General features: G+C 42.2%; 1 protein-coding gene across 1 annotated transcript in view; it reads right to left on the bottom strand.

The window, feature by feature from the left end:
• Klhl14 (kelch like family member 14) overlaps positions 1–27,954 on the bottom strand; it is a 105,621-nt gene that overhangs the window by 61,616 nt on the left and 16,051 nt on the right. The window contains exon 3 of the mRNA XM_060377627.1: positions 11,422–11,543. Within this exon, the coding sequence (XP_060233610.1) occupies positions 11,422–11,543 (122 nt within the window). The remainder of the gene's footprint in view (positions 1–11,421; positions 11,544–27,954) is intronic.

Genomic DNA, 27,954 nt, shown 5'->3' with positions numbered 1-27,954 from the left:
GATCAAGAAGCCAGCACATATTTGTGTTGCTTTGTGTTACTCTGGGGCTCTGCCAGGAAGACGTCCCCCCAGCAAGATTGGTCCTTTGACCTTGGAAGAGAACTGTGAACTACAGTCTGCCTCTCTAGAACTTACCCAGTCTCTGTTATTGAGTTATTGGTAATAAATCAAATAGATTAAGACAGGGTATTAAATATTATGGGGTTGCAGATGTTAGGCCAGGGGTGGTGCCCTTTCCTAGGGTGTGTGAAGCACCATGCTTCTTCCATAGCCCTGCAGAACAAACAAATATGAACCCCTCCCCTCCAAATAGATAAAAGTTGTGTAGCAGGAGGGTGTGAAAGAATGATACTGATTGTCAGTTTGACGAGATCTAGAATTTCTTGGGAGAAAACTCCTCTGGAAACACCTGTGAGAGCCTATCTTGATTAGATTGACTGAATGGAAAGATCACCCCACACATGGGCAGTGCCGTCCCTGGGCTTTGAACTTGGACACATAAAAAGTTATCTGGGGAGCACCAGCTCTCATCACTCTCTGTTTCTTAGTGTGGTTTCAATAGTAACTAGAGTGACTAAAGCAGGGTATAGAAGACACAGACCAAGATAAAAAGGTATTTTGATTCTTCTTTGACACCTTGGGAGAACAGTTCTTCTTGAGGCATACTGGAGTTAGGTGTAGCCTTGTAATTGGGGGGGGGGAACAATATGATCCTTTTCAGGTAAGAAGCCCTAAGAATCAATGTGAAATTCTGCTCTCCCCTGAAATGGGGGGTGGTTTTCTAGGGATCTGCACACAAGAACAAGGTGTAGAACACGCCCTCACTTAACCTACCATACGTAAGAAATAAATCCTTACGTACACAACTTGCTACAGTTTTGAGGTCATTATGAGTGCTTAATTGACAGATGCAGGTGTGGAAACCAAGATGGCCCCATGGCCAATGATAAGGGGGTTTAGCAGGGGCAGAGGAAAGATGGAAGTGCTTGCTGGGTTGTAGAAGGACCATGTGGTGACATCTGTTCCTTGTTGAAGTGCTAATCAGTTATTTGTTAAGCCCCCCACTTTTAAAGGCAGAGGTTGGAAAGCAATGTTGGTCACATGTATTGGTTGCTATCAGCTGCATTTGAAAACCTTATTTTAAAAAAGATCTCAGGAAATAATTTGCTCATTTCTAAATGGAAAGGAAAGAGAACCCAGAAATCTCTGTCTGTCTGTCTGCCTGTCACTGTCTCTGTACCTGTTCTCCTCCCCTTTACCCCCCTCCCTGCTCATGTGCATGTATGTATGTGTCCATGAAGACACCTTTGAATGGTCCCCTATTGAGAAGAATTTTAAGCAGGTGGTTAAGCTAAAGATTGATTCATGACAAAATTAAAGGTATACTTTTTCCACAGTAATTTCATTGAGTTTGGTTGTCAGGAAGAAAGGTTCAGTTAAGGGGGCTGGCGAGATGGCTCAGGAGATGGATCAGATCTCAGCGCTGATCACTGGAGCCCATGGTGGAAGTCCCAACCTTGTCCTCCTAGCTCTGCACATTTACTGTGGCATATGTACGCTACACTCTCACACTGCCCCAGCACACACAAACACACAGATACAATACTAGTAAATAAATTTGTAAAAAGAAAGTTTCAGTCAAGAATGAGAAACCCAGTAAATTGTACTCAAGAAACAGAGAACAAAAGAAACAATTATACAGAGAGCATTAGAAAGTATGTGTGCATAGGCAAGTGGGTGTCTTTTTATGAAAGGGAGGTAAATGGGGAAAAACAAAACAAAATAAAGGAAAAAAAAAGCATACCAGAAAAGAAATGTGGACTTTGTTGTAAGTCATGCAGTGGATGAAAACATACGACACATCTCTCATTTTCTAAAGCCTTCAATTCCACCAACATGGTTCAAAGAAGCTGCTAAGAATTACATACTTAAAACCCCAACTATCCTCTATTTGTTTGTTTGTTTTCTTTACTATAGTGTCTCCCTACCTAACTCTGGCTGTCCTGGATCTCACTCTGTAGACCAGGCTATTCTTTAAGTCATGGGGATCTACCTGCATCTGCCTCCCAAGTGTTGGGGTTAAAGGCCTGTACCACCACGCCCAGCTCCCTAATTATTTATTGATGTTACATGTACCCAAGAAATTATTTTGCTCCCGGAAAAATCATATCCCCAAAGCACCTCCCTCAGCTTCACTTCAGGTTTAGCCAAGGAGGGGAATAGAAAAAAAAATAATCTATGTGGAATTGAACCTATGGCTGCAAAGAACAAGGGTTGAAGGGGGCCCAGCAGTGGAACACAGCCATCCCTCAACAAATTCCTTTCAAAATCTCTTTGTCTCTTTATTTTGTGTTCAGATCAAGAAAAATCTCAAATTATCTGAATGGAGATGATCCACCATTGCCCAGAGCTCCTCGTGAGGGGACTGGAGGACTGTGGTGATGGCTTCTTGGGGGAATGGCTCAGGCTACTCTGAGCGTACTATGAGGAACATGAGTACCTGAAAGAAAGCTCACAGTAGGAGTGATGCCTGCTTTGTCCAATTCTCTGCTTCTTTTCCTGAACCCTGTGAGGCTTGCTGTGTTCACAGTCATGTGATGGAGAACTGACAAAGTCCATCTCTCCTCCAGCACAAGACTTGATGTCACATCCTTCTTTCTGTGTGTCTGAAGCCCATGTATCCAGACCCTAAATGACCCCGTGGGGAAGAGGTTCACAGCCAACCTGGGCCCACTGTACAGCTCGAGTGAAGAGCTGACTCTTTTTGTTATTTTCAGGCTCTGAAATATTTAGTTATTTATTGCCAGAGTTCAGTCAAGATCTCAAGAGTGACACATGGAAACTTCATGGATTTTATTATGGTGCATCTTATTTCCCAAGCCTTTGTGAACACGAGTCAAATTTTTAATTTTCTCGACTTGGTTATGAAAGAATATAATTTGGGCTAGAGAGCTGGCTCAGTGGTTAAGAGCACTGGCTGCTCTTCCAAAAGACTTGGGTTTGATTCCCAGAGCACATATGAAATCTCACACCTGTATCTCCAACCCCAGGGGATCCAGGTCCCTTTTCTGACATCTGTGGGCTTCAGGCACACACATACTGCACAGACATACATGCAGGCAAAACATTCATATCCATAAAATTCTTAATTCAAGGAAAATAAATTAAACTAAAGTAGGATAAAAATTGATTAGAGCAACTCTACTCTAAATATTGAACCTGGAAATTTATTTTAGTAAGAATCCTGTGAGGTGAGTATAAAAGAAATCCGAGAGTAAGAAACCCACTTTATAGGCAATAAATGCCTGTAGATATGTTTCAGCTTAATCTACTTGTTTCTGAAGATGTTAATCCATGAGTATGTATCTGTGTGCATGTATGAGTGTTCACATGTATGTGCATAGCTTCCAAGATACAAATAAATTGCAGTGAATTACAACTTGCCAGAAATCATGTATGTAAAGCCTGTGGCTCACACATCAGAATGTGCAGTTTACTCCATAAACCTAGATTGTATTCTTGACCCCTAGGCACCAGTTGCTCCAGTTCATTTAACCTGTATTAGTTCTATTTTACAAACGTGGTACTATGCCAGGAACTTTGGATCCATGTAGATTTTCATGGCTGCAGTGGGCCAGCGCAGATTAAATCTCATGTGCTTGGACTTGAGTGACTAACAGCACTTTGCAGTCAGATGGACTGACATACCATGGTTTGATGGAGACCCAGAGGCCATTGTTCTCATTTCTGTTACACAGTGAAAATGTGCCTCTGTGCATGACACCTCCTCTCTACGTGTGACTTGAAGGCTGAAACTGTAAGCCTGCCATAGAAGTGCCCGTGTGGCTGGATCCTGCCAAGCTCTTTAGGCAGGTCTTTTCTAACCTTCAGTTTACCCTCTGAGTTTAGCTGTGCACCTTCTTTTCCAAATGTTATTCGTGTGTGTGTGTGTGTGTGTGTGTGTGTGTGTGTGTGTAGATGTGTGTTTGTGCTGGTACATGCTGTTTGCTGGTAAATGATCACATGTATGCGCATGCATTTGGAATGCCTTTCTTCCTATCCACCTTTCTTTTTTAAGCAGGATAATGCACTGGGACTTGGGCCTCATCACTTTCAGGACAGGCTAGTTGGTCAGTGAGCCCCAGGGATCTTCCTGTCTTGGTGCGGAGAAAACAATGTGTACCACTTGTGCATCTTCTTTACACGTGTGCTCGGGCAGAACTTTGCTCTTTCCGGCCGCACAGCCAGCACTGTAAGGAATGAGCCTTCTTCCCAGCCCCATGATCTTTTTTCTTGGAGAAGCTTTGTATTTAGTCTCAATGATTTGGGCAATCTCTCTTCTCTTCTCCACTTGAACCTCTGCCTGCCTCTAAATCTCAGCTCAGACATCTCTGTCTCTTCCTTGGCGGTATTCTCCACCATTCCTACACTGTACATATCCCTCTGTCCTGCGATTTTCTATACTATTCATCCTCTAGGGCATTGTCATGCTTCAGTATGGTACGTTGATACGTTGGTTAATGCCGGCTTCATCCACAAAAGTCTAAAGTTGGTAAGGGCATGGCTGTCTCTGTTTTAGCTCAGTGCAGCAGGGGACACTTCAATAATTACATTTGGTAAGGGAATAAAATTGATTGGATGAGGACTTCAGCAAGTCAGAGCTTACATTTAAGAGTCCCCAGACTTGGTCTATAGTTTACCTTCAAATGATACAGGCCACATTTAAGAAGCCCTCATGATTCATGCGTCCGAGCCACACTCAATAGCAAATCCCACAGCCTGTGTGTGAAAAAAGCGTTGGAATTATTTGTACACATGCTACTCTCTGGAGAAAAAGCAATTACTGTATTTAAGGAAAGTATAAGCCAGAAATAAACAAGAGAGAGTAAAAGTAAGCCTACTGGCTTTTCAAGGCACCCAGCTTACTTGAAACACAAGACTGGAAGTGACCAGCACACATACATTAAAAAAAAATCTATGAGAAATCCACTAATGCATTGGTGCGTGAATCTTCAGCAGCAAATAATTCAAGATATATAGCAATGCGCAGCCGTGCATTTCAAATTAGAATGAGCTCATTGAAGGTAAAATTAGATGGTAACATATTTAAAAAGCCAAGGCACAATTCCCCCTCCTTCTTCTTTTTGCCCAAAGCTGTGGGAACAATTGTTTCATGATCTCAAATTCCGACCTGTGAGACAACTACCACACCATGACATAGATTTTTTATATCATTATGTTTTCAGTAACGCCTAAATCAAAAATTCAGAAAGGTAGCCATAGTCAAAGATAACTAGTTTTTTTTTTTTTTTTAATTTCATTTCTCCCTGTGTATCTGGGGACACAGTGACCTTGTGCAAATACCTTCCGGTGGGCCAGTTCCAACCCCAAATTCTTAATTGTTGAACCAGTCTGGACAGTTCCTTGATGGAATTCTCATGTGACTTCTTGATTAACTTCTTGATGAACTCTTCAGGTCTGTTACATACTAACTGTACCAAGCTCAGACTCTCCTGTAACGTTAAGCTCGTGTTGGTGTCAAAATTGCTCTGTGGTATGCTAAAAGCGAGACCCTTTTACTAAAATGCCTTGCATTCACCTCTCCACCTACTTAACTTTGACCCATTTTTTTCAAATTAAGGGTTACTTTAAGAGAGCTCCCATAACCCCTTTTTAGGCAAAGTCATCCCATTTTCTATTCCCACAGTAAGCTGGTGTTTTCTAATCCACTCTGTAGCTCACTATGTATTGTAGTGACCCCTTGGGCTCCTAAGAGGAAAGGCCACTTTCATGGTTCACCCGGGCCTCCAACGAGGTGTATTCAGTAACTCCTTGCTATATGGGTGGGTGAGGGCTGCTAGTAGGTCTAAATTCTACCTGGGCATTTCCCAAATGATTCTAGAAGCACCTCACTATCTTCTCACTAGCTATGGATTATCTTCCTGTCTATTAGTTTGATTATTTTAAATAATTTTTAGTTTGGGCTTTGTAATAAGGAAGATATCATGAATAAAAGGAACCACAGATACAAAAACAAAAATCAAAACAAACCCCACAACAAAACAACTGAACTTGGAAATAAGTAATCATAAGAAATGATTATTAGGGCTTGTAGAAGCGTTTGCTGCTGAGCCTGCCAACCAGAGTCGGATCCCTGGGACCCACACAGTACAAGAGAACTGACTTCCACAAGTTATACTCTGACCACACACGCACTGAGCACTATATACAAATAACACACACTAAAGCACTATATACAGGTCAACACACACACACACACACACACACATACACACACTAAACAAGTAAGTAAAATCTTAAATTGTTTAAAGAAATAATTATTAGCTTTTTGACTAACTTTGGTTTCAATAGACTCAAGGACAGAAGTCTACTGAACTCGAGAAACAGAAGAATCAAGGGATGGCACCGCCTGGATGTGCTGGCACACAGAGTCAGTGTTCTCCCAATAAAGCAGCACAGACACTATTCTCCACTGTTACAGAATATGATGAAACCTGCCTTCATCCATGGGAAACAACGTTCAGTGTCATATGTAGTTTTTTAGTTTTTTTTCTCACTGCCATTCATTTGCTACTTACATAAAAATGTGCGTGTTTGTGTGTGTGTGATGATGATAATGGAACATTTCATAGAGAGTACAGAGGGAGAGAGGGAGAAGGAGAAGGTGAGTAATGGAGCACCTATGAGATGAAAGCAGAGTGGCTGTTTGGAGGAGGGAAGCATCTGGCAAGAGAAGAGGGACAGGGGAGAGCAGAAGGGGAGGAAGATGAAGAGGAACAAAGTATAACGGGATGCATGTATGAAAGCATGATAATAAAATCTATTCCTTTGAATGGTAAGGTAAAAATTAACTTAAAAATTTTAAAATTATAAAGAGGAGAAAAAGTTCAGCTCTGTCATTTTAATCTAATGTTCCTAACAGAGACCTCTTTCCGTGTGCTCACAAGCATAAACCTATCCTCAGACATCATTTTTTTTTCCCTGAAGTTGCTCAAAAAAAGCAAGAACAAAAAACCCAACACATGATAAATAGGAGTCCTTCTCTGGAATGTGGGACAAAGGGAGTTTGTTCCGGGGAAGTACCTTTACCTAACAGCAAAGAAATCAGCCTGTTGAAAATAAGAATGGAATCCCCAGATTTCAGTGCTGTCCCCTGGTCAAGGAACTTCCATATATGAACTTTGTGAAAACTTGAATATGTGTCAAGACCTATGTAGGAAAATACACAGTGGCCAAGGGAATTGATTGGTTTGATCTTTTTGACAAAGACTGGGGGTTTGCAGAGCAGGAGGCTTGCTTTTCTACATTGGCCATTTTAGTATTCATGGCCCCTATACTGCTTTCTAAGAGGTTAAGAATGTATTGGGGAAACAGCATGCAGAAGTAAGAGATGAAAGGAAGAACTCTGCAAAATAAAAATGAATTTCTCTTTTATTTTTTAAAAACATTTTCTTACTTGAGTTTCTTTTAAGATGTATTTATTTCATGTGCATGTTTTGCCTGCCTGTATGTCTGTTCTCCACATGCATCGCTGGTGCCCATGGAGGCCAGAGAACATCAGATCATCTGTAATTGGAGTAACAGACAGTGTGAACCTCCATGAGGGCCCTGGGAATAGAAACTAGAGCCTCTGGAAGAGTAAATAGTGTTCTTGCTTTCTAAACCTCTCTGACCAGGTACCTCCCTTTTTTTTTCTTAATGGGTAAAAGAACCAACAATGGTCAGTTTTATTGCGTTTGCCCTATATCCCACAGTTATAAAGGGCTGCATCGTCAGATGTTATTTCTGGGACTTTGGGGACAGAGACTTGAGAGCCTTTTCAGTGTTGCTAGACACCAATTCTATAGTGTTATGGTTCCAAATAGGAATAAAAAAGCAGTCTCTGCCAGGTATCACAGTATTCTTTGTGGGAAGAGCAACTGTCTCCATTGCTGTTTTTTGGGTGGATCAAGCCCCTAGTCCTTTATTTATTGATTGTTTTGGGTTTGTTTATTATTATTTTATTTTATGTGTCTTGCCTGCATGTATGGCTGATTTGCCTATACCATGCATTTTGGTGGTCCTTGGAACTGAAGTAACAGATAGTTATGAACTGCCCTGTGAGGGCTGGGAATTGAACCCATGTCCTCTGAGAAAGCCACAAGTGTTCCTAATGGTTGAGTGACCCCTCCAGTTCCTATTCATTGATTTGGTAATGCCAGGATTTGAACTTGGGTGCTTATGCATAAGTGCTCTATTGTTGGGATACATCCACAACACTTGAAGTTTTATTTCAGTGTCGCATGCATACTTTTTCTCCCCTACAGCTCACTTGTTCTCTGCAGTTTATTATTTCTTAGGTGAGGATCCCCTTCACTTCCTCTTTGTTATGTAATGTATGCAAATGGTGTAGCTCCCACAGGTGGTGAGTGTGTTACTGGCTGGGTGACAGTCTCTGTGGAAGAGGGGCCTGTCTGCAAGACACCTAAAGAAATGTTTGCTCCAGCTAAGTGGAGAAAACACTCTAAGGCTCAGAAACTCCAACCCTGGGAACCTGGTGACTGACTCTTTAGTTTGCGTGAGGACACTCTTTCAATGAACAAGCAGACTGTGAATTAGGAGACTGTTACCCATGCTGAATGGTCATCCTGCTCTCTCTGAGAACTAATTTGGTGCTTCTAGGTTGAAAGAATGTCTGTGGAAAGTGCTACATCCCCTACTGTTTCATTGGATTTCGGGAAATTTGAAATTTTTATTTACTAGTGAGAGTTTTTTTTTTTTTTTTTAATAGTTTCATGTTCCAAATAAAATGGAACCCTGTGATGGCTATGATTTTTTTTTCATATTTGGATAAATTTCAAATTTAGTTTAAAAAAATACAAATTAGCAGAAATTATCCATATTAAATTATTATCATTTCTTTAACAAATGTGAAACTATGCTGTCACTTGGGGCCATGGGATCCCAGCCTGGCAGGAAATAAAGTATATTTTTGATGCACAAATCCCAGGGACATGAAGAGTATTAGAAAAGCAGGTTTTCATTCCAGAGCTCTGAGTGTGCCTCAGGATAGAAGGAAGGTTAAAAATCCTTAAGCATGTTCTCAATGTTGTGTATGTCATGACGTGTGTATCTTTATCTCATTCCGGATGAGCTGTGTTGGTAGGCGACCATCCAATATTATTTCTTAGTCTGTAGCTTATTCCATCTCACATATGAAAAGTATGGAAAATCGGCTGTCTATCTGGGAGGAGCAGGTTGAAGTGTTATTTCTACTCTTTGCATGGAGAAGTTGCAATGATTGACACACATCCAGTATAGAGACACAACTCTCGTGCTAGAGCCAGCAGTAGCACTGACAATAGCGACAGCTCTTGGAACTTCTTGAGTCCATGCTGCATGCTCGATGATGCATGCAATGATCTTTTAGAGCACCGACGTGACCCAGAATGTTTGTAGGACATGGTCAATGTGAGAGATCTGTGTTCAAGTCCAGGATCGAAAGCTCATGCTTTATAGCCATGAGAGTAGATACTTGCAGGCAATATGGAAGCTCTAAGTAAGCTGACTGTATGTCGCAGCCTGTGGCATAATTGGCAGGCTCCCTTTCATCCCAGTTTGGGCAACAAACCTGACAGTCTATCTCTGAGCATGGCTTAAAATGAAGACAAGAGGCTATGGAATGGTTCAGTGGATAAAGCCACTTATTGACAAGCTTGATGATCTGTTTGATTCCCAGCACCCATGTGATCAAAGGGGAAAACTGACTTCTCAAGTTGTCCACTGACCTCCACATGCACACCCACAAACAAACAAGTAAATGTAAAAAAATATCAAGTATCTGGTCTTCTGGAGATACTATTTACGATTCTGTTCCCTGGCCTGGAGGGTCTCAGATAAATCCCAAATTGGGTGTAGAGTGGAGCATTTTAGAGAGCAGGTGGGTTTGTCAAGAACTAGTTTTATTAGTGGAGTTTAAAACCTTGCTGCCGCTTATGTTCTGCTTATGTTTTTGTCTCTGGAAATCTTTTGTCCCTCCTCCATCTATCCATTCAGTTTGTGTATCATCTGTACAGGAGTTCTCTGTTGATCAGATGCTGTCAAAACATCGAGTCTCTGATTTTGCTTCAGCTTTAGTTTCTGATGCATCTTTAGATTACAGATAGCTCACTGACTAAGGTGTTTACACCATGGCAAATGACATTTTCACCCAAAAGAGAACCAAAAGCATTTTAAAGACATCATTAATGCATTTCCTCCCTCCTCTTCCTGCTGAATCTTGCTGTTTCTTTTCAGCCACTTCCTTACTACAACCACAATATAGTGCTGTCCAGGGAGCCTTCCTGACGCGGTGCCTGGACCACGCTACTGCGGGTTTTGCTGGGGATAGGCCAGCTCCTCTGTGGGTTGTTTCAAGCCCCACCTCACATGTCTTGACTCCTATTCTGCTCTTAAGAACCTTTCCCTGCTTCTATTATTTTAAGGGGCTTTCAGGAAGAGCCAAGGAAACGAGTTTACAAGAGTAATCTGCTAAAATACACAAATGCTTTAAAGACATACCCAATAAGGAAGTTAACTTCCACTTTTGTTGGTTTTAAATGTACGGCTTTGATTCATGGATCAAAATTGCTCATTTATTATTTTATCTATACAGCTCCGGGCAATCTTGACAGTTAAAATTTGGTTTTATTGACCAGTGCAGCCACTGTGCCCACAAGGGGACTGGTGCGAACAGCCAGCTGCACTCAAGAAACGGTGATTTCTGACTCCATGACTGCATCAGATCAGGAATCATAACCGATACAACAACATGCTCCCAATCTCAGTGCCCAAGGCAAGAGTTCCGCTGTAAAACACAATCACCCTTTAAGGAGAGCCTTGGCCGGACATTTGAGAGCACAGTTTAATGCAGCTGGGGGAGGCCACGAGTCTATCCGTCCATCAAGCTTTGGAGCAGCCTAAGGAGGCCATTTCTGGAAATACCTTGTCTTCCAGACTAAGGCTGGGCAAGGATGCTTAAAGGGCAAGTGGTGATGTTGGTAAAAGAGACAACGAATTAAACTACCTACCAATTTGATGTGAGAAAACTTCCTAGTGTGACTAAACAACCTTTCAGTTTTTTTCTAACTGAAGCACTTCTAAGGGATGATTTCTGCTCCATGTCCTTCCCCCCTCCCCCATGCATCCATTCCAACACACACGGAAACACGAACCAGGCCAGTTTTAATTGAGGCTTGTTCCACTACCAAATCGGCAATGTTAATTTAGTCTTTTACTCTAAATCTCCCACGATACATAAACAAACCTCCAAAGGGTAGCAGATCGATACAGTGCCTGATTTGATTTAACTGTGCTTTTTAATTCGTCAGGACAACTCCAACCTGAAATAAACAGGCAAGGAAAACAGATAAACACACTCACTTGTGAGTATTTTCCATGTCTTCTTTTCATCATCATAATACTGAACCAGATTGCTGGGGAGTCGGTCCGGCCCAGGAGGCAACCCTCCAACCAACAGCAGCATTTTCTTGTTAGAGCGAATTCTTCACCCAAAACAAAAGAGGAGACGGATAACCACATTATTGTACAGTCTTTTAGGTGGCCATGAAATCATAACCATCAAAATGCACATTTCTGTTTTATTTCTTTCCTTTCTTCCTTCTTCTCCCATTCATATCTCAACAATTCTTTTTGAACCAAACAGAAAAAATGAGCAGGAAAGCTTCACATCCTTATACTCATGGAATAATAAGCATCCTTTATGCAATTTGTTAGAGGTTCATTCTAGAACGACCTTTCCCTTATATTAGCCCTTTAAATCATCACTCTTTACAGCTGAGTACACATGAAATGCTCTAGAGTTGTACTCAGGCTAAGCATTAAAGTTGCATGTCAAAAAATGTATTAGTCAAAATCATTATTATAAGCCATTCTCCACTCAGAGAACCTTGAAAAAATTAAGGTTATGCAGAGAGTTTGGAAGTCTATCCTTTAATCACCCAGGGAACTTCAAACACCAGTTTGGTGCAATTAGCACAGGGCTAACTGGGGTGCCCGGACCTGTCTAAGCATGCATTTTTGTTTTGTTTGTTTAATTTAGCTTAGACTTCTGCCTCCATCCCCATCCCCCACTTGGGCTAGCCCTCCCCTCTGCTCTCCCCCTGTGCTCTACTGGTAATACAGCAGCACCAATTGGTAAAAATGAGACTGTGATGTCGTTGTGAGCCTCCCTAGAGTGGAGCCCTGCCAATGCTTGCCACTGATCCAGCGGCATGAACCTGCTCAACTGTGCAAAGTCACTCTAATTCCCTCCCTCTGTTTTTCTACCTTCTCCCCCAGGGGGCAACCACTGAAAGGAGTGACTACCCACCCATCAAGAGCTGGCAATTCGCTGCTATTAACCGTGACTGTGATTCCCAGTCTGCCTGGCAGTTCCTGAGAACAGGCCTGCAACGTCTCATATGCAGTAAAAGCTGTAAGATGCACCCTGGCTGGCCCACATGACCTGATGGATGTACAGTCCTCAGGAACAGTAATGGATTGAGCACACTTGCCACTGAAGCAGGGAGAGAAAGCCCAGACCCCCACAAGGGGCCTGCTGATTTAACACTCACTTTACATATAATTGAACTTTTCATTTACCTGAAGACACAAGGTGGTTGGCGGGGAAAGAAATGGAACAACCATGATTGAAGGGAAAACTCAATAGATACGAGAGCTAGCTCCTCTTAAATCTAATCGCAACCCACGGTGTGACTCTGAATCTGTGATGACATATCCAGTCCATTCTGACTCAAGGATGCCTGGTGAAATAGGCCCTGAGGAGAAGCTTTGCGTGTTGGTTAGGAACCTAATACTCAGAATTAACTTAATACGGTTAATGGCATTTCCATATGAAGGAAGGGAACAAGAGAATTCCTTTAATGAAACTCTGGTGCCTTTGGATGCATCGACTATGCCTCAGTAGGAACAGTACCTTTTGGGGAAGCTACACTACCAGCCATCGACAGAGGGAGCTGTACCAATAGATAAATGACCCACACAATCAGCAGCTTGAAACACTGCTTTTCCCATCCTGTGGATGTAACTGAACAAAATGAAAAACACACAGATCCAACGCCTTCAAAGTGAATACATATTCAAATCGTAGCCTGATGTCTTCTAGGCCACTAGCTGGTACATACAAATGGAAGACAGTAACAAAGATCACCATATGCTGCAGATTTCGGTCATCAGTGACTTGTGAGACAAAGGAATGCCTGCATCAAGCTTTTCTTCTTCCTCCTCTTCTTCTTCTTCTTCTTCTTCTTCTTCTTCTTCTTCTTCTTCTTCTTCTTCTTCAATTCGGAAGTAAATTGAAAGTATGCTTCTTCTTTTAAATTTGGAAGTACATGTAATTCATGTACCATGTAACTTTGCAAATGCATGGTCAGAGAATTGATTATATGGGCCTTTTATCTTCTTTAAACTGTTATTTGAGGCCCAAATAATCAAGCATTCTATTTGTGTGAGGGAAGTCATGATGAAAACAGTTTGGTGTATGTAAATTTGTGACAGTAGTCTGGCCAGTGGCTGTCCTAAGATCATAGGTATAAATGCTCTGAGAGCCCAGGTAGAACCAATCTCCACATGGCTAACAAGGAAGAAAGGGCTCTGGCAAGTAGAGTTTGCTGAAAAAAAAATAGTAAGGCTAAATATCTTATATATTTATTTTTTAAACACGGCTTTAAAATATGCTTAATAATGACTAAGATACAACCCTGGCTCATGTATGTTTGTTAAGGTCATTTTATTCCCTGGTAAGCCAGTTTCCCTGGACCAGTCTTGCTGGTGTTTTTCCACAATGGTGTTGATGGTTCATAATTGAGGATAAGAAGAGAATCTGGAGTTTATTTGTTACTACTCAAAATATCCACGAGTTCTCTAAGAACTGGACTTCATTTCAACACAGTTGGCAAATGGTCAAAGCCTCCGAGCTGGTCAACAATGACACCACTGAAGGCCTAGCTAGCCAGTAACATTGAAAGACAAATTCCCAATGCATCCAAGTCTCCCTGGGAAATGCCCTGGAGAGTTATATGGGAGAAAAGGGAATCCCCAATTCCTTCATTGGATATATGTTTTCCACCAGATGGCAGGACTTGCCTTTGTCATGCAGAGATTTCGTACATGGCAAGGACATGTTTCAAATCTTTTGAGACTATTGTATTTATATGGTTGTTAATTAAATTTTAATTTCTAAAGTAACTCAATTGTCCTACCCAGCATCAATAATTTTTAATCCCAAATAAAACTTAAACTCTGCTCTGTCAACATACATGACATACTTCAAAGAAATTGTCTGTATTAATCCCAACACTCTGTACAGTGAATGCACAATGTACAAATTAACACACACACACACATATATATATATACACTGCAAAACTAAAATACGAGAAGTCTGGACTAACTAATTTGAAGGAAGTTTCAATGATCAAGCAAAACCTACAAGTGTCTTATTGCAAGAATTAGAACTCCTTATTAAGGCAAGTTGGTACACATTTTAGAGGATCTTTACAGTAGTCTTCATTAACACGTTCCATTTATAGCTTTCATTATTTAAAAATATTCCTTTCATTACTCCCTTTAATATCACCAGGGCCAAAGTACAGTATTTAAAGGAAAACAAATGAGAGTCATGCAAACCAAAAGCTTAGGCAGGTAATGTAGACAGTATTTGGATGCTTTTGCTTTCAGCTCCTCGAGTCTTGCATACAAAAATATAAGGTGAGGAAAGGAGTGATGGGATTTGAAGGTCTCCTTCATTCCGGCTCGCTGACCACCCAACATTTGCCATGTGTCACATGTGGGTGTGTGCCTTCATGCCTGTGCACTCTCCTGCACACCTAGTTTGGTTCAGGGGATGAATGATTGAAAGATGACCTAAAACTTCTTGGTGTAAACAAATTTTTCATCCACACTGGTGTCTTGAGTGGGGAAAAGTCTCATTTATTTATATAACTCTGATTTGGAACGTTCGTAATTGGGAAACAGGCCAGATAAAGCGATCTGTTCCAAGATACACGAAGGAAGTTCCCATTCGTGAGATTATAAGAAGAATTTTAACTCGTGGGGGTGGGGGAGGAACCTCAGCCAGTTTACAGGCATTTGCACGAAGTTTACTTCATAAATGTTATTATAATTTTCATGTTTGTAAAGCAAGGCATTCTGTAGAGTCATAGAAATGATTAAATCATGAAATTAGGATAATATTGAGGTAACGGAGCTAGGTGATTCCCAAATTTTACAGGTTCCCAGGGTTACCTGAGGGGCTTAAACATTTTAACTTCTTGGTAGAGACTCTCAGTTTCTAATTCTCAAAGATCTGTGTCCATGGGATGAAGTCTTTGAAGGTAATTAGTAATGCGGGGCTGGAGAGACGGCTCAGAATTTAAAGCTCTCACATGTTGGCTTACAATTACTGTAATTCCAGCTCCAGGGGACCCGATGTCCTCTTCTGGCCTTGCAGGACACCAGACACGCATGTGGTGCACATCCAGGCAAACACTCATGCATTTAAAGTTTTTTTTTTTTTTTTTTAAATCAATAGTGTTTCTCAGCTGCGGTGGTTTGAATGAGAATGGCATCCATCACCTTATATACTTGAATGCCTGCTCCATAGTTGTTGGAGCTGTTTGGGAAAGATTGGAAGGTGCGGCCTTGTTGAAAGAGGTGTGTCACCAAGGGTGGGCTTTGAGGTTTTCAAAAACCCAAATCATTCCATTTGGTTCTCTCTCTGCCTGGTGCTTATTGTCTCAACATGTAAACTGTCAGCTACTGCTCTAGCACCATGACTGCCTGCTTGCTGTCATGTTCCCCATCACGAAGGCAATGGACTCATGCTCTGGAAGTAGAAGCATGGCCCCACGACACTCTTTATAAACTGCCTTTGTCATGGTGTCTCTTCACAGCAATAGAAAAGTAGCTGAGCTGTCAGCCTTTGTAAAGATCTTAACAATGGCACACCCAGATGCAGGGCTACCGACCTGGTTTGGCTCTCAACTTGACACAAGGATGTTTTAGTTTTTGTTAAGATTATTTATTTCTATTTTATTTGTGAGACTGTTTTGCCTGAGTACACTCATGTGATCCACGGGCTCCTGGTGCCTGCAGAAGGCAGAAGAAGGAGTTAGATTCATTGGGACTGTAGTTACCAGAAGTTGTGAGCTGTCCTGTGTGGGTGTGGGCAGCCAACCTCTGGTCCTAGCAAGAGTGGTCAGAACCACCATCTCTCCAATCCTTGTTTGTTTTTTTTTAATAAGTGCTCTTTCTTTGCTATTTAGAAATTTATGATGAAATAGAACTTACTTTCCAAATCCTCTGTCTTGTTGAAAATAGTGGGTGTGTTAATTTCTTCCCTCCTCGCCCTCCCTTATGGTAAATAGAATAAGTCTCATAGAGTACAACTTCTTACAAAAGAATTTGTCATCAGTAAAAGGCTTCAATGGTCCACAATGACCAAAAATTATTTCAAAATCAAATTTGTAAAAGATCCCAGGTTTTTGGGGTGGTACTCGCCTGCGTTGGGCTGAGCAAGTTCACAGCAGCCCTTTCTCTGATGTGGGATGTGTGCTGTCATGCCTTACGACACCAATAGCCCTGCCTGCACACCTCAGCTCAGAGTCAAGACACACTCGGTACTAAGAACTAGAGCATTTTCTGTGTATACACATTTTTATGTTCTTGTAGAAACATACGGCTTATGGAAAACATAGACTTTCTAATTGCCCTACCTTTGCATCATATCGTGTGTGATGCTGAAAATTGTTGTTTGAATTGCTGGCTTGAGCTTCATAAGTACATTTGTTAAATGAATTTTGGCTGGGAATTAGGGAAGAATTTTTAACAACTTTTGAAGTGGCCCCAAACTTACTTCTACCATTTATACTAATTATGTATGTATGTATGTATGCATGTATGCATGTATGTATGCATTTAGTCTTTTAAGGACAGGCTTTCTTTACTTACCCCTGGATGTCCTGAAACTCTCAGAGATCTGCCTGCCTCTGCTGGAGTTAAAGATGTGTGCCATGACTCCCAGTTGTACTAAATATTTATGCAAAGAATTTTTTTCATTGTCCTAATCAATTTCAAGTTCTCATCTGTGTCCTTGTAGTCTGACATCGCCATCTAAATCCGACTACTTAGAAATGACAAAGCCTTGTATTCCTCTGGAGATCTGAATCAAGTTCAAGTGTCAGTCTTCACCCTCTCCCTTATTTTAGGCAGGTGTCCAGGCTCTTTGTTGTTCACTGCTGACCTTCAAGCTTCCGCTTCCGGGGACTCTACTCTCTGCCTCCACTCTTGCCACAGAACCGCTGGGGTTACACGTGCACACTGCTGTATGTAGCTTCTGGGGATTAGAACTCAGTTCATTACTTTCACTCAGCAAGCTCTTTACCTACTGAGTCAGCTCCTCAGCCCCGTTTAGATTGTTTAAATCAATATCAAATACTACTCCTAATTCATTATTATCATTCCACTATGACTTCTAAAATGTTACATATTATTGAGACATTTGCTCTATAATTCTTTGCATATATTTATTATGAGTATGTGATTTTTCTTTTTTAGACAAAGACTTGATAGAAAAGTCAAGACATTTTGAAGGGATAGTCTAAATTAGAGATGAGATAGTTACTATCCCGTCTGAATTAGGGCTGAATTAGGTTGAATGAAGGATCAGTCCAAGCAACATTTAAATTATCTTTTTGCCATGTCTGAACTGATTCTTGGGGCTCAGGTGCCTTATATCTGTTAAATGAAGTCATGCAGCCGTTATGAGACAGTAAATATTTCTACTTATAACTAAAGCCAGTCCCTTAGAGAATGACACCCTGAAAAAAAAACGTATTTGCCTTGTGAAGGATGAAACCAAATTGATGCCCTCAATCTACTCCAGGAATGAGAGGTTGGAAAATATCTAAAGGACTTGTCACCTTTTCCCATAAACTTGACATGTCCATTGGTGGCTGAGTATTTTATCAAAACAGTTTTATATCTGTAACTCTGGCAGCAATGTGTGGGAAGGGCCTGGTAGGGGCAGTAAAACACAAGCTCTTTCAAGGCTCACAGATATGAGGATGGTTGAGTCAGCTCAGGCTGTGTAACAAAAGTACCTCTGGGAGAACAACAGTTTGGAGGCTGAGAAGATCACTCTTCTTTATGGCCAACCTTTTTTTTTTATTCCTCACAAGGTGGGAGGAATTAGGGTTGGGAGAAGAAAGCAATCTTTTTCTTGTCTTCTCTTTAGAGCCCACTGATTTCATCACACATGTACACCCGTATGATTTGACTCACAGACCCCATACCAAAAAAACAAAACAAAAAACAAAACCAAAAACAAACAGGCAAAAACCCAACCAACCAACCAACCAACCAACCAACCAAAAAACAGTCATGACTGGAGATCAAGTTTTATGTAGAAATACTGAAGATACAGGGATGCAAACATTTAATCTGCATATGCCATTTCCAGAAGTCATGGTTCTGGACAGGGTTTATAGCCATCTTACCAAACCTGGCAAACCCCTTAGCGGACATCTAGATACATAGAAAAAAAATTCATGTAGCTCTCATAGCAAACAATCGATAAGTGCCAGCTGTTATTACTATGCATAGTTTTTAAACTTACAAAGCTCTCATGTGAAAACGTCCCTGAAATCCCAGAGTTTTTATTGCTTGGAGCCTTTCATATACTATATATTGCACTATTTAGAAATAACCAGTATAGTTAACTCTGTGAGATTAACAAAAATATAAAACCAATGGACTTTCTGCCAGTGATGTTGACCTCAATATTATTTAAATATTTAATGTGCCCACTTTCTCAGCTGGCAGCCCTCTCTGCAAACATAGCCCATCACCCCCAGGTTACCAGGTTTCCAAGCCACCAATGTTTAAGTTGCCGTGGCTCCTCTACTTACTTGCTTGATGTAGCCTGTGGGTTTCACAGCTGCAGTTTCTTTTGATTATTTAAAATTTCATCCATTCATTTCTTTCACATGTGTTTTGTGGGATGCCTGTGTGATTGTGTGCACTTGTGGAAATACGTTCTCTTCTTCCACCTCTGGGGATCACACTGGGGTCCTTGGGCTCGACAGTAGGTTCTGTCACCTCCGGGGCCATCTCACCAGCCCTGTACCTCTCTTTCCAGTGAGCTGCCATCACCCTGCTTCTACTGGAGCAGTTTCCTCAAGCAAGTCTGTACAGGGTCCCTGCTCTCTGCACTCCCGACCCCAGGCAATCCATATTTCGTCAATGAATCTTAGCACAGCTTGACATTGAATTATCTCAACCTTCCTCTTCTTTAAAAAAAGTGTGTGTGTGTGTGTGTGTGTGTGTGTGTGAGATGCGTGTATGTGCATGTTTGTATTTTTTTGTGCGTGCAGGTGTGAGCATGCTACAACATGTGCATGAAGTTTAGAGGGTGGTCTGTGCGTCCGTCCTCTTTTTCCACCTCTTTAAAACCAGGTCTCTTTGTTGTGTGCTATTGGCTGTGCTCAGCCTGGCAGACTCCTCGTCTCTGCCTCCCATCTCACAACAGGAGTGCTAGAATTATCAACAGTGCCATTGTGCCTGCTTTTAAATGGGTGTTTAGGACTAGAACTTAGATCCTCATTTGAACTGTAAGTACCCACCAGCCACTGCCCTAATCCCCCATTGTCTTCAAAGCTGTCAGAGATGCTTTTGTTACCTGCCATCTATGAAGTGCAATTTTCCTTTGGATTACAGTGTCTATGTCCCCTCTCTTTTCCTGTCCTGTAGGTGGAAGCCTTACTTGAAATCCATTTTTGATGCAAGGGTCTTGGTAAGTCAAGATGTGATAAACATAAAAATCAGACACGAAATGGTAACTTCAGATGGAAACCACTTAGACTATAAGGGAAAAGCAGGCAGACGAAGATCTTGAGTTCTTGGCTAGAGGAGAAGGCTTCAAAAGTAGCTGGCTTTCCAGAAACGTAAAGTTGGAATGGGACCCAGCACTCCCCAAAGAAGAGCTGCTATCCTTTCCTTAAAATTTTCCAGAGAAGTAAACTCCCCTGAGAATTGGTTCCAGCTGATTCGCTGTTGTATTTAGGTTTCTTTATCATAGCTGTTCTTGGTAATTACACAGCAGCTTTCATGGGAAGAGCCTTTAAATAGAGCTGATAATGTCTCTCCAAGGTAGGTAAACACAGTGTCATTATCCCCATTTAACAGACCAAAGAATAGAGGAAGGGGTGTGGGCACCTTTTCCAGTCTCTGGGTGGTTCGGTTTTCTCCATCTCACCTCAGCGTGTCCCCAGGGTTTTCTCCCAGTGCTCCCCTGTGACTGTGAGGTGACTGCAATGTCTTACCTCCCCACATTCCGCCTTAGAGTTATCCTATCCTCTCATCACGAGTCTAATTGTACCATGACTAGAGAAACATCGGTCCTATGAATGATCTAGACTTCTTAAGAGGGACGGAACTGTGAGACTTGGTTGATTCCACCATCATGACAATGAAGGCTGAGAAAACTGCCAGCTACGCTCAAAAGCTAAAAGGATGCGATACACAGAAGGTGTTCAATAAACGCTGTTGTGTGATTGAAGCTAGGCTGTGATAAATACGAGAATGAACAGGCAAACAGAAGTCCCTTGTACAAGTGCAAGTCCGAAACACATTAGATTATTTATGTCTCTGGCTTTTCACATGTTTTAGGATCCAGTGAGTGGGAAACAAGACGGGAGGATCCAAAGATAGGAAATGAGATAGGAAACCAGGGTGGTTTGTTGAAGAAAGAGCAGTTTGTATGTGAAGTGTTATGCAAAGGCTCGGTCCTCACCTAGAAGTTGGTGGAAACTTGTGGAATCGTCAAGAGGTGGGGCTTAGTGCGAGGTTTTCCGTCATTGTGAGTGTGTTTTGACTGGGAATATAGGACTCTGGTTTCTTACTGTTTCGTTCGTTTGGCAGACAGTTGCTTTGGACCTGTTTCTGGACAACCTTATGATGAACAACCTTCCAAAGGAAAACAACAGGCCTATGGATGACTGAAGTCTACTGGGACCTCCAACAAACCTTTCTCGTTTCCACCCCATTACCATCCTTACATTCTGCCCTAGACTGCTCCTGATTTTGTTCCTAGTAGAGAAAGCAGGACCATGCCTTTTTGGGTTTTCCTGGTTTTCTTTGTTTGTTTGTTTGTTTGTTTTTGAGCATTTGCTTTTCTCTTTAGTGATCTTTATTTTGGGTTTTGGTGAGATTTTGATGTTGGTGATGGTTTGGTTTTTTGATATTCAAAAATATAGCCCAGGCTAGCCTCAGACTCATTTTTTTTTCGACAAGAATAGCCTCAAATTCCTGATGCTCTTTCCTTCACCCGCTGGGTGCTGGGCTGACTGGGAGACACCATTGACTCCTGTTCCTATATTTTCTCCTCATTACTTCGGTTCATTTTTGTCTCAAGAATGGGAGCTATCCACGATGGTGCAAGGCTGAGTAAACTTCAGTTATCAGCATCATACAGGATGCAAATAATATATAGAAGAGATATTTACAGCATCTCTACTAGAGTATTTCCTTAAAGTTGTTCATTTAAGCAATGCTTTAAAACAGTCCTCCTCGGGGCTGGAGAGATGGCGCAGTGGTTAAGAGCACCGACTGCTCTTCCAGAGGATCCGGGGTTCAATTCCCAGCCACCCACATGGCAGCTCACAACTGTCTGTAATTCCAGTTCCAGGGGAGCTGACACCCTCACACAGACATACAGTAAAAGACTCAGTATTTAAAAAAACAAACAAACAACAACAACGAAAACAATCCTCCTTGCCTACCTCAGTGCTTCCTACTGCAGGTTAGAAATTTTAGGAAACATTTAAGGTAGAGCGCCTCCTCTAGGGTAAGACCCAATGTCATTTGCTGCTGTTGCTTGTTTGTTTGTTTTTATATAAAAATATTTTCCTGGGTGAGCCTTCTATGTGGCAAGTATTAAGAAGTATTGTTTTGAGCAGTTGTGTTTACAAGATCATGGGCTTCGTGGCAGTGTTTTATTTCCAACACATTTTAGACCTCAACGATTCACGATCTATTATTTTAAAAGGCCTCTCACATACCACCCAGGATTATGTCACCTCTTACCAGCAGCAGGTTAAGAAGCTAGAAGCCAGAACGTTAAAACCCGGGGCTCACATTCCAACTCAGCACTTTCAACAGGTACAAACATGAGAAACCCTACGGCTGGGGTTATGGGCTTGCACTATCATGCCCAGTTTCAGGAAGTACTGGGGACTCTCCTAACTGAGCCACAACTTCTGCCCTTGTTTTGTTTATTTAGACAGGATCTTGGAATATAGCTTAGACTCGCCTCAAATTCTGAGCTTCCTCCCCCGCCCCCCGCTGCCCTCCAAGAGCTGGGATTACAGGTATGCCTGGCTTGGATCGACTCATTATGGAATACAGCTTTGCATATTACAGGAGTGGTTGAGCACCCTCCCTGTGTGTCTTGATTCTTCACTTCAGTTCCCTTTGGCTCACAGGCTTTGTCACCAATGGCCCTAATGCACACTCCTGCCGAAAAGACACTAAGTCCTTCAGTATGTACGTGCGGTGTTTTGTTTCTGCTTTTATGACTTTTCTTTTGTACACCAAATCTACATGCCAGTTGACGGCAGCTGAGGCAGTTAGGACAGAAAAGGCTTAATGTTTTCATCTCAGTCTGTGAAATGTAGCCCCTGCTCCTGACTTACATCACAGTCTTCAAGGTCAAGGCAGATCTTTGGATAGAGCTGGAAACCCCATTCTTGGTTCAACTTCCAGCAAACTGCTGACTTATACATTTGTACCCTCCGCCTGCCTTTCCCAGAAAAAAAAGATCCTTATTTTATTACTTACTAATTAATTTTTTAATTTATTTGTGGGGGGCACATGTGTGCATGTATGTCTGGAAGACAACTGTGGGTGTCACCCTCAGGACGGTGGCTCACCTTCTGTGAGGCAAATTTCTCATTGGCTTAAAGCTCACCAATGAAGCAATTTCCTGGAGAGTAAGTGTCAAAGATCCTTCTGTTTCTACATCCCCCGCACTGTGATTCTAAGCATGCCTCCAAGGAGAGCATTCTCACATGGGTTCTAGGATCAAACCCAGGTCTTCACGTTTGTAAGGCAAGCTTCTACCACCTAAGCCATTCTTTCAACCTTCTGTGACACAGAAGCAGTTGACTATCTCCTTTGCTTGACTATCTCTATATCCTTAATTCCAATACCTAGTGCATCATGCCTCTCTTTTGAAGAACATCAGTTGCAACAGAAATAACATTTCATTAGTCCTCCCCACATCCCTGAGAAGAAGTTGCAGGGCACATATTAGCCCTCAGCCCAACCCTTCCATTTTTACAAGGCAGGGTCTCACTACTCATTGGCACGTAACTTGCTACTGACATTCAGTGCCTATATGAGAGGAGAAAGATCTTCTCCTTGTATCATAGAGAAGAGGTTGTGTATAGCCTCACAAAGGAGCCATTCAAACTCTGTGTAGCCTATAGAGCAATGCGCTCTCAAGTAAAGCCCAGATTTAAAACTCAGAGTTCAGTATTAGACTACATGTCCTCCCCAGGAACAAGTCTCACTACTGAGACTGCCCTTTACCTCTCTGCCTCCTGTCTGTCTGGCTTTCAGAAGAAATGTGAGTGACTTTCTGAGCTGAGGAAAGCTTGGCACCCGGTGCATAATAAAAGCTGCAGAAAGACGATGGAGGAGTTAGGAAAAGTCAGGTTCGGGATTTTGTATACCTCACTAAAACGGTGTCTCCCAGAGTCTGAGTCGAAAGGAATGTTTCAGCAAAGTGAAAGAGAGTCCACCGGCCCAAAAGACCGTATAGGAGCAGTGGTGGAGCCCCACTGTGTGACAGGATCCTACTGTGTGACCTGGAGCCCAGTTTTCCACATTCCTTCAACTCCAGAGATTCCTTGTGGGGAGATTCTGAAAGCTGACTTGGGGGCACTGGAGCTAGCCTCCTGCCAAACAAGGCTCTTTCCAGGTGGAGAGTCACTGCAGGAGTGGCTAAGCAAGGAGACAGCGAGGAAAGTTAAGCTGGCCACTGGCTGGGTTGTCCAGGCTTTCCCTGGAACATTGAAGGCAAGGCAGAGGTGCCTGTTTACAAGAAAAGGAGTTGGACCGACACAGTCTGAAGAGGCCCAGGGTGTGTTCGTAGGGCTGGGAGGTGCATCTGTGAAACCTTCCTAGGGCTAAAGTAAAGGAAGGTGATGTTCTTATTTGAGGAAGATATGTCACCAGGGAGTGGGGGTGGGGGTGAGCATGGGTGGGTGTGCTGCAGAGACAATGAGGTGTGGCTTGTGGGCTCCAGCTCAGGGACACCCTGCTGCTGTGAGTGAAATAGGAGTCTCTTATCTTCCTCTTCTTTTCCCTTCTCTCCCCATAGGGAGCCAGTTCTTTAGGTTCTTTGCTGCTTCGCCAACGCCAGAGGAGTGGTGGTGCCAGAGAGAACCCTAGCTGGAAGGGGGTGATGTCTAGGAGAACTTCCCATGGGCCCCTCTGAAAGGACATTCACAGGGGCCTCTGAGACCCAGTCACTCGGTCAGTCACTGTAATAACCTTTCCAACCATCAGATCTCTGACTTGTTGAAACAAATTATTCTGACAAAGTTTACTGCATATCCTAAAACTGAATTGTGGAGACTCTGCTGTGAGGCTTGAATTATTCCCCAAATGCTTGAGGGTATTGGGGACCCAAATTTTATCACCAGTTAGTAAATTCCCTAAGGACTAATAATTTTAAAAACTTTCCGTAGGACTTATCCCCCATTTTTTCATGTTAAGAAGTCATAATTTTAACATACAAATTGCACACAGATTTTCCCAAAACTTACCTTTCAGTAAATTACTATTGTTACTTTCTTCTATCTTTTACAGATAGATGGAAAACAGAACCAAATTATTTCAGCCCTGTGATTTTTTTTTTTTCAGTATGATTCAGAGCCTACTGGGGTCAAAAATATCCTGAAGGTTTTATTAAAGGTCCCCATTCCAGGGGGGAATTTATTTAGGCTCTGGGGTTGGATTGGAGAAGACATATTTTTATGATGGAAAAGTTTCAGGTTGATTCGTAAGAGAATGACCGGTTTATGCTGGCTTTTCTGGGGTGGATGAAAGGGCGCCTGCATTTCCTTCTGCTTCCAGCGTTGTGTTATTAGAGGCGACAGGAGACTGTGGGAATGGTTGCTGACCCTGGTTATTTTCTTCCCCGTTTTCTACTTCTGTGCCCTAGTTTTGGCGTTTGTGATGAACCGAATTGTGTCTCTTCCAAATCCACACATCCAAGTCATAAACCATAATGTGACTCACTCACTCGTCTGTCAGCAATCAGGCTAAAGCATTTCTAAAGGGGAAGCCTTGATCTCTCAGCACTAGATTCCTGGTAAGAAGAGAAGAGGATGAAGATTCGAGTCTGCATAAAAATCGGAGGAAAGACCACATACTGGATGGAGGAGATGTTGTATTTAGGGAAAGAGGCTCAGCCCAAAATATCTTCACTGGAAATTGGCTCTGAACATGCAGCTTCCAGTGGCCCAATCTGTGATGCTAAGATATGACAGAGCAAACTGGCTAATACAACCCTCCCTGGCAGAACCGCCGCACCCACACAAAGGGCTGGCAAGGACCAGTGACAGAGGCTCATGCTCAGTTTGGGGAACAGACATCCGAGAAGGGTCCTTCTGATGAAGCGTGTGCGCTGCCTTGAGGACATCTCTTGATCTCACAACAATCACTCCATCTTTCTGCCCCGTGCCTGTCACCTGTACTGTGTAGGAAGTGTCTAGAAAGTATGAAGGCAGGGTCCTTATTAATTCTTTGGTGTCCTGAAGCTGTATACATGTGGTGAGTCTCCATGATAGTGTTGCGATGATGGAGAGAAAGGCTGGGGGAACAGATAAAGCTTTCATGGTAGAATCTAGTATTTGTAAAATTATACACCCAGGCTGTCTTTTCCTCCTCCACATCTGCTTTTCTTTGAGCTTTCAGAAATTCTAAATGATTCTCATACCCTAACTGTGGCTAAAATTTCCTGGGAAAAAAAAAAAGGTCAAAGCACTCTCCTGAAAAAGTCTTTCTGGAATATTCTAGTAGATTCTTTATAGGACACTATTGTTTTCTGGAACTTGGACTACAGTCTGGCTGCACTGATGGAAGGCTCCAGGGCAATTGTCTTTTCTTTTCTAAATTATTCTTTCATACAATACTTGTTGACTTCAGTTTCCCCTCTCTCCACTCCTCCATGCCCCCCCCCCCATCTCCTCTCTCCCCCACTGCTTCTCTGTCTCCCTTAGGAAAAGATCAGATCTCCCAGGGGTAGCAACTGAACACAGCACAGCAAGTTACAATAAGACTGGGCACAAACCTACGTATCAAGGCTGGGCGAGGCCACCCAGAAGCAGGAAAAAGGTCTCAGGAACGTGTGTAAAAGTCAGGCACATCCCTACTCCTACTGTTAGGAGTCCTACAAACACCAAGCTAGCAAACATAGCACAGTTACAGAGGACCTAGAGCACTGGTCATTGCTGCTTCAGTTTCTTTGAGCTCCTATGAGCAGGGCTCTTTTCCACATAGAGGATGCCCCCTTTCCTAGGAGTCCATTAATCTACCTGCTCCCCACCTCTGCTTGGCCCTCCCTCGTTCAGGAAGAATCCCAGTCCCAGAATTTCTTTGAATGCATGAAAGATGTCATCTAAGTATTTCAGTTGTGTAGCATCTGCTCTCCCTTCCTCTAGTTTCACTCTGAAAAGGCTTGAGTAACAGTTAAGGTCTTTCATGATTTCAGGTGTCCTGTCTGGAGTTGGGCACCTTCTCTATAACTTCTATTCAGGGTAGAGGATACTTTCTATTTACTGGAGAAACAATGAATTTAGCCCTTCAAAAGAACCACAAGCCCATAATGATAACAAACCTTGAGTGATTATACAGGTTATTTGCTTCCTCAGCATATGATGGTAATACATTTTAAAAACTATATTGTCATTTACTTTTAATTAATAACCTATTCCCTTGAATGTTCAGGGAAATAAATTTTTATTTAAATTGCAACCTCCGTCCTGACATCCGAAGCTCAGAACTATGATAGAAGCCTACAGTATTTTATTTTATTTTATTTTATTTTATTTTATATCTTATTTTATTTTATTTTTGAGACAGCGTCTCATGCAGCCCAGGCTGGTCTTGAATGTTTTATCTTTGTAAGTAGCAGAGAATGACCTTGAACTTCCAATCTCTCTGCCACTGCCTCTAGTCCTGGGATTATAGATGTGTAGGTTTGTGTGATGCAGAGGGAAAACCCATGATGGGCAAGTGCTCAACAAAGCACCAACATTCCATTCTTCTAGTGTAAGAGTGTGTATTTTAACAGAAACCAAAATTATTTGTTCGTAGTAATTCATAGTCCAAACAGAAATTTCTCTGTCTAGAAATATTAGCATTAAGCCTTCAAAATGATTTGCTGAGCTTTTTCCTCACATAGTCACAGACTCCAATCACAGTGGCATGACCGTACCTGAGGTATCAAGAGTAGTAAAAGTCGTTTCTCTCCAAAACCCACAGATTCTTTGTCCCCCAAGGAAATCTGCAAAGAGACCGTAGGGAAGACGGAGCTGGCAAACTATTCTGATGGTGAATTAATTTAGCTTTTCCAGCTCAGAATTTGCCTTGGCGGACTGTGGTGATGCCATCGCCGCATCTCGAGCACCACTAAAAGCCACTAAAACATCACTAAAAGCTCTGCTCTTCCCTGCTGACACCCACAAGAAATGCTGCTGCATCTCTGCTAAACTCAGAGCATCCGGGGTCCGTTTTGTTTTCATTTGACATTATTTCCCTTCATCCTGGAGTGATTCTTATGAGTCAACACCTGTCTCAGCAGCCAAAGAATTCCACTTCATTTCT

The sequence above is a fragment of the Meriones unguiculatus genome, chromosome 2 (assembly GCF_030254825.1).
Source record: "Meriones unguiculatus strain TT.TT164.6M chromosome 2, Bangor_MerUng_6.1, whole genome shotgun sequence".
NCBI classification, from domain to species: domain Eukaryota; kingdom Metazoa; phylum Chordata; class Mammalia; order Rodentia; family Muridae; genus Meriones; species Meriones unguiculatus.
Note: the sequence above shows the minus strand (reverse complement) of the source record. Positions and strands in the feature narration are given on the sequence as shown.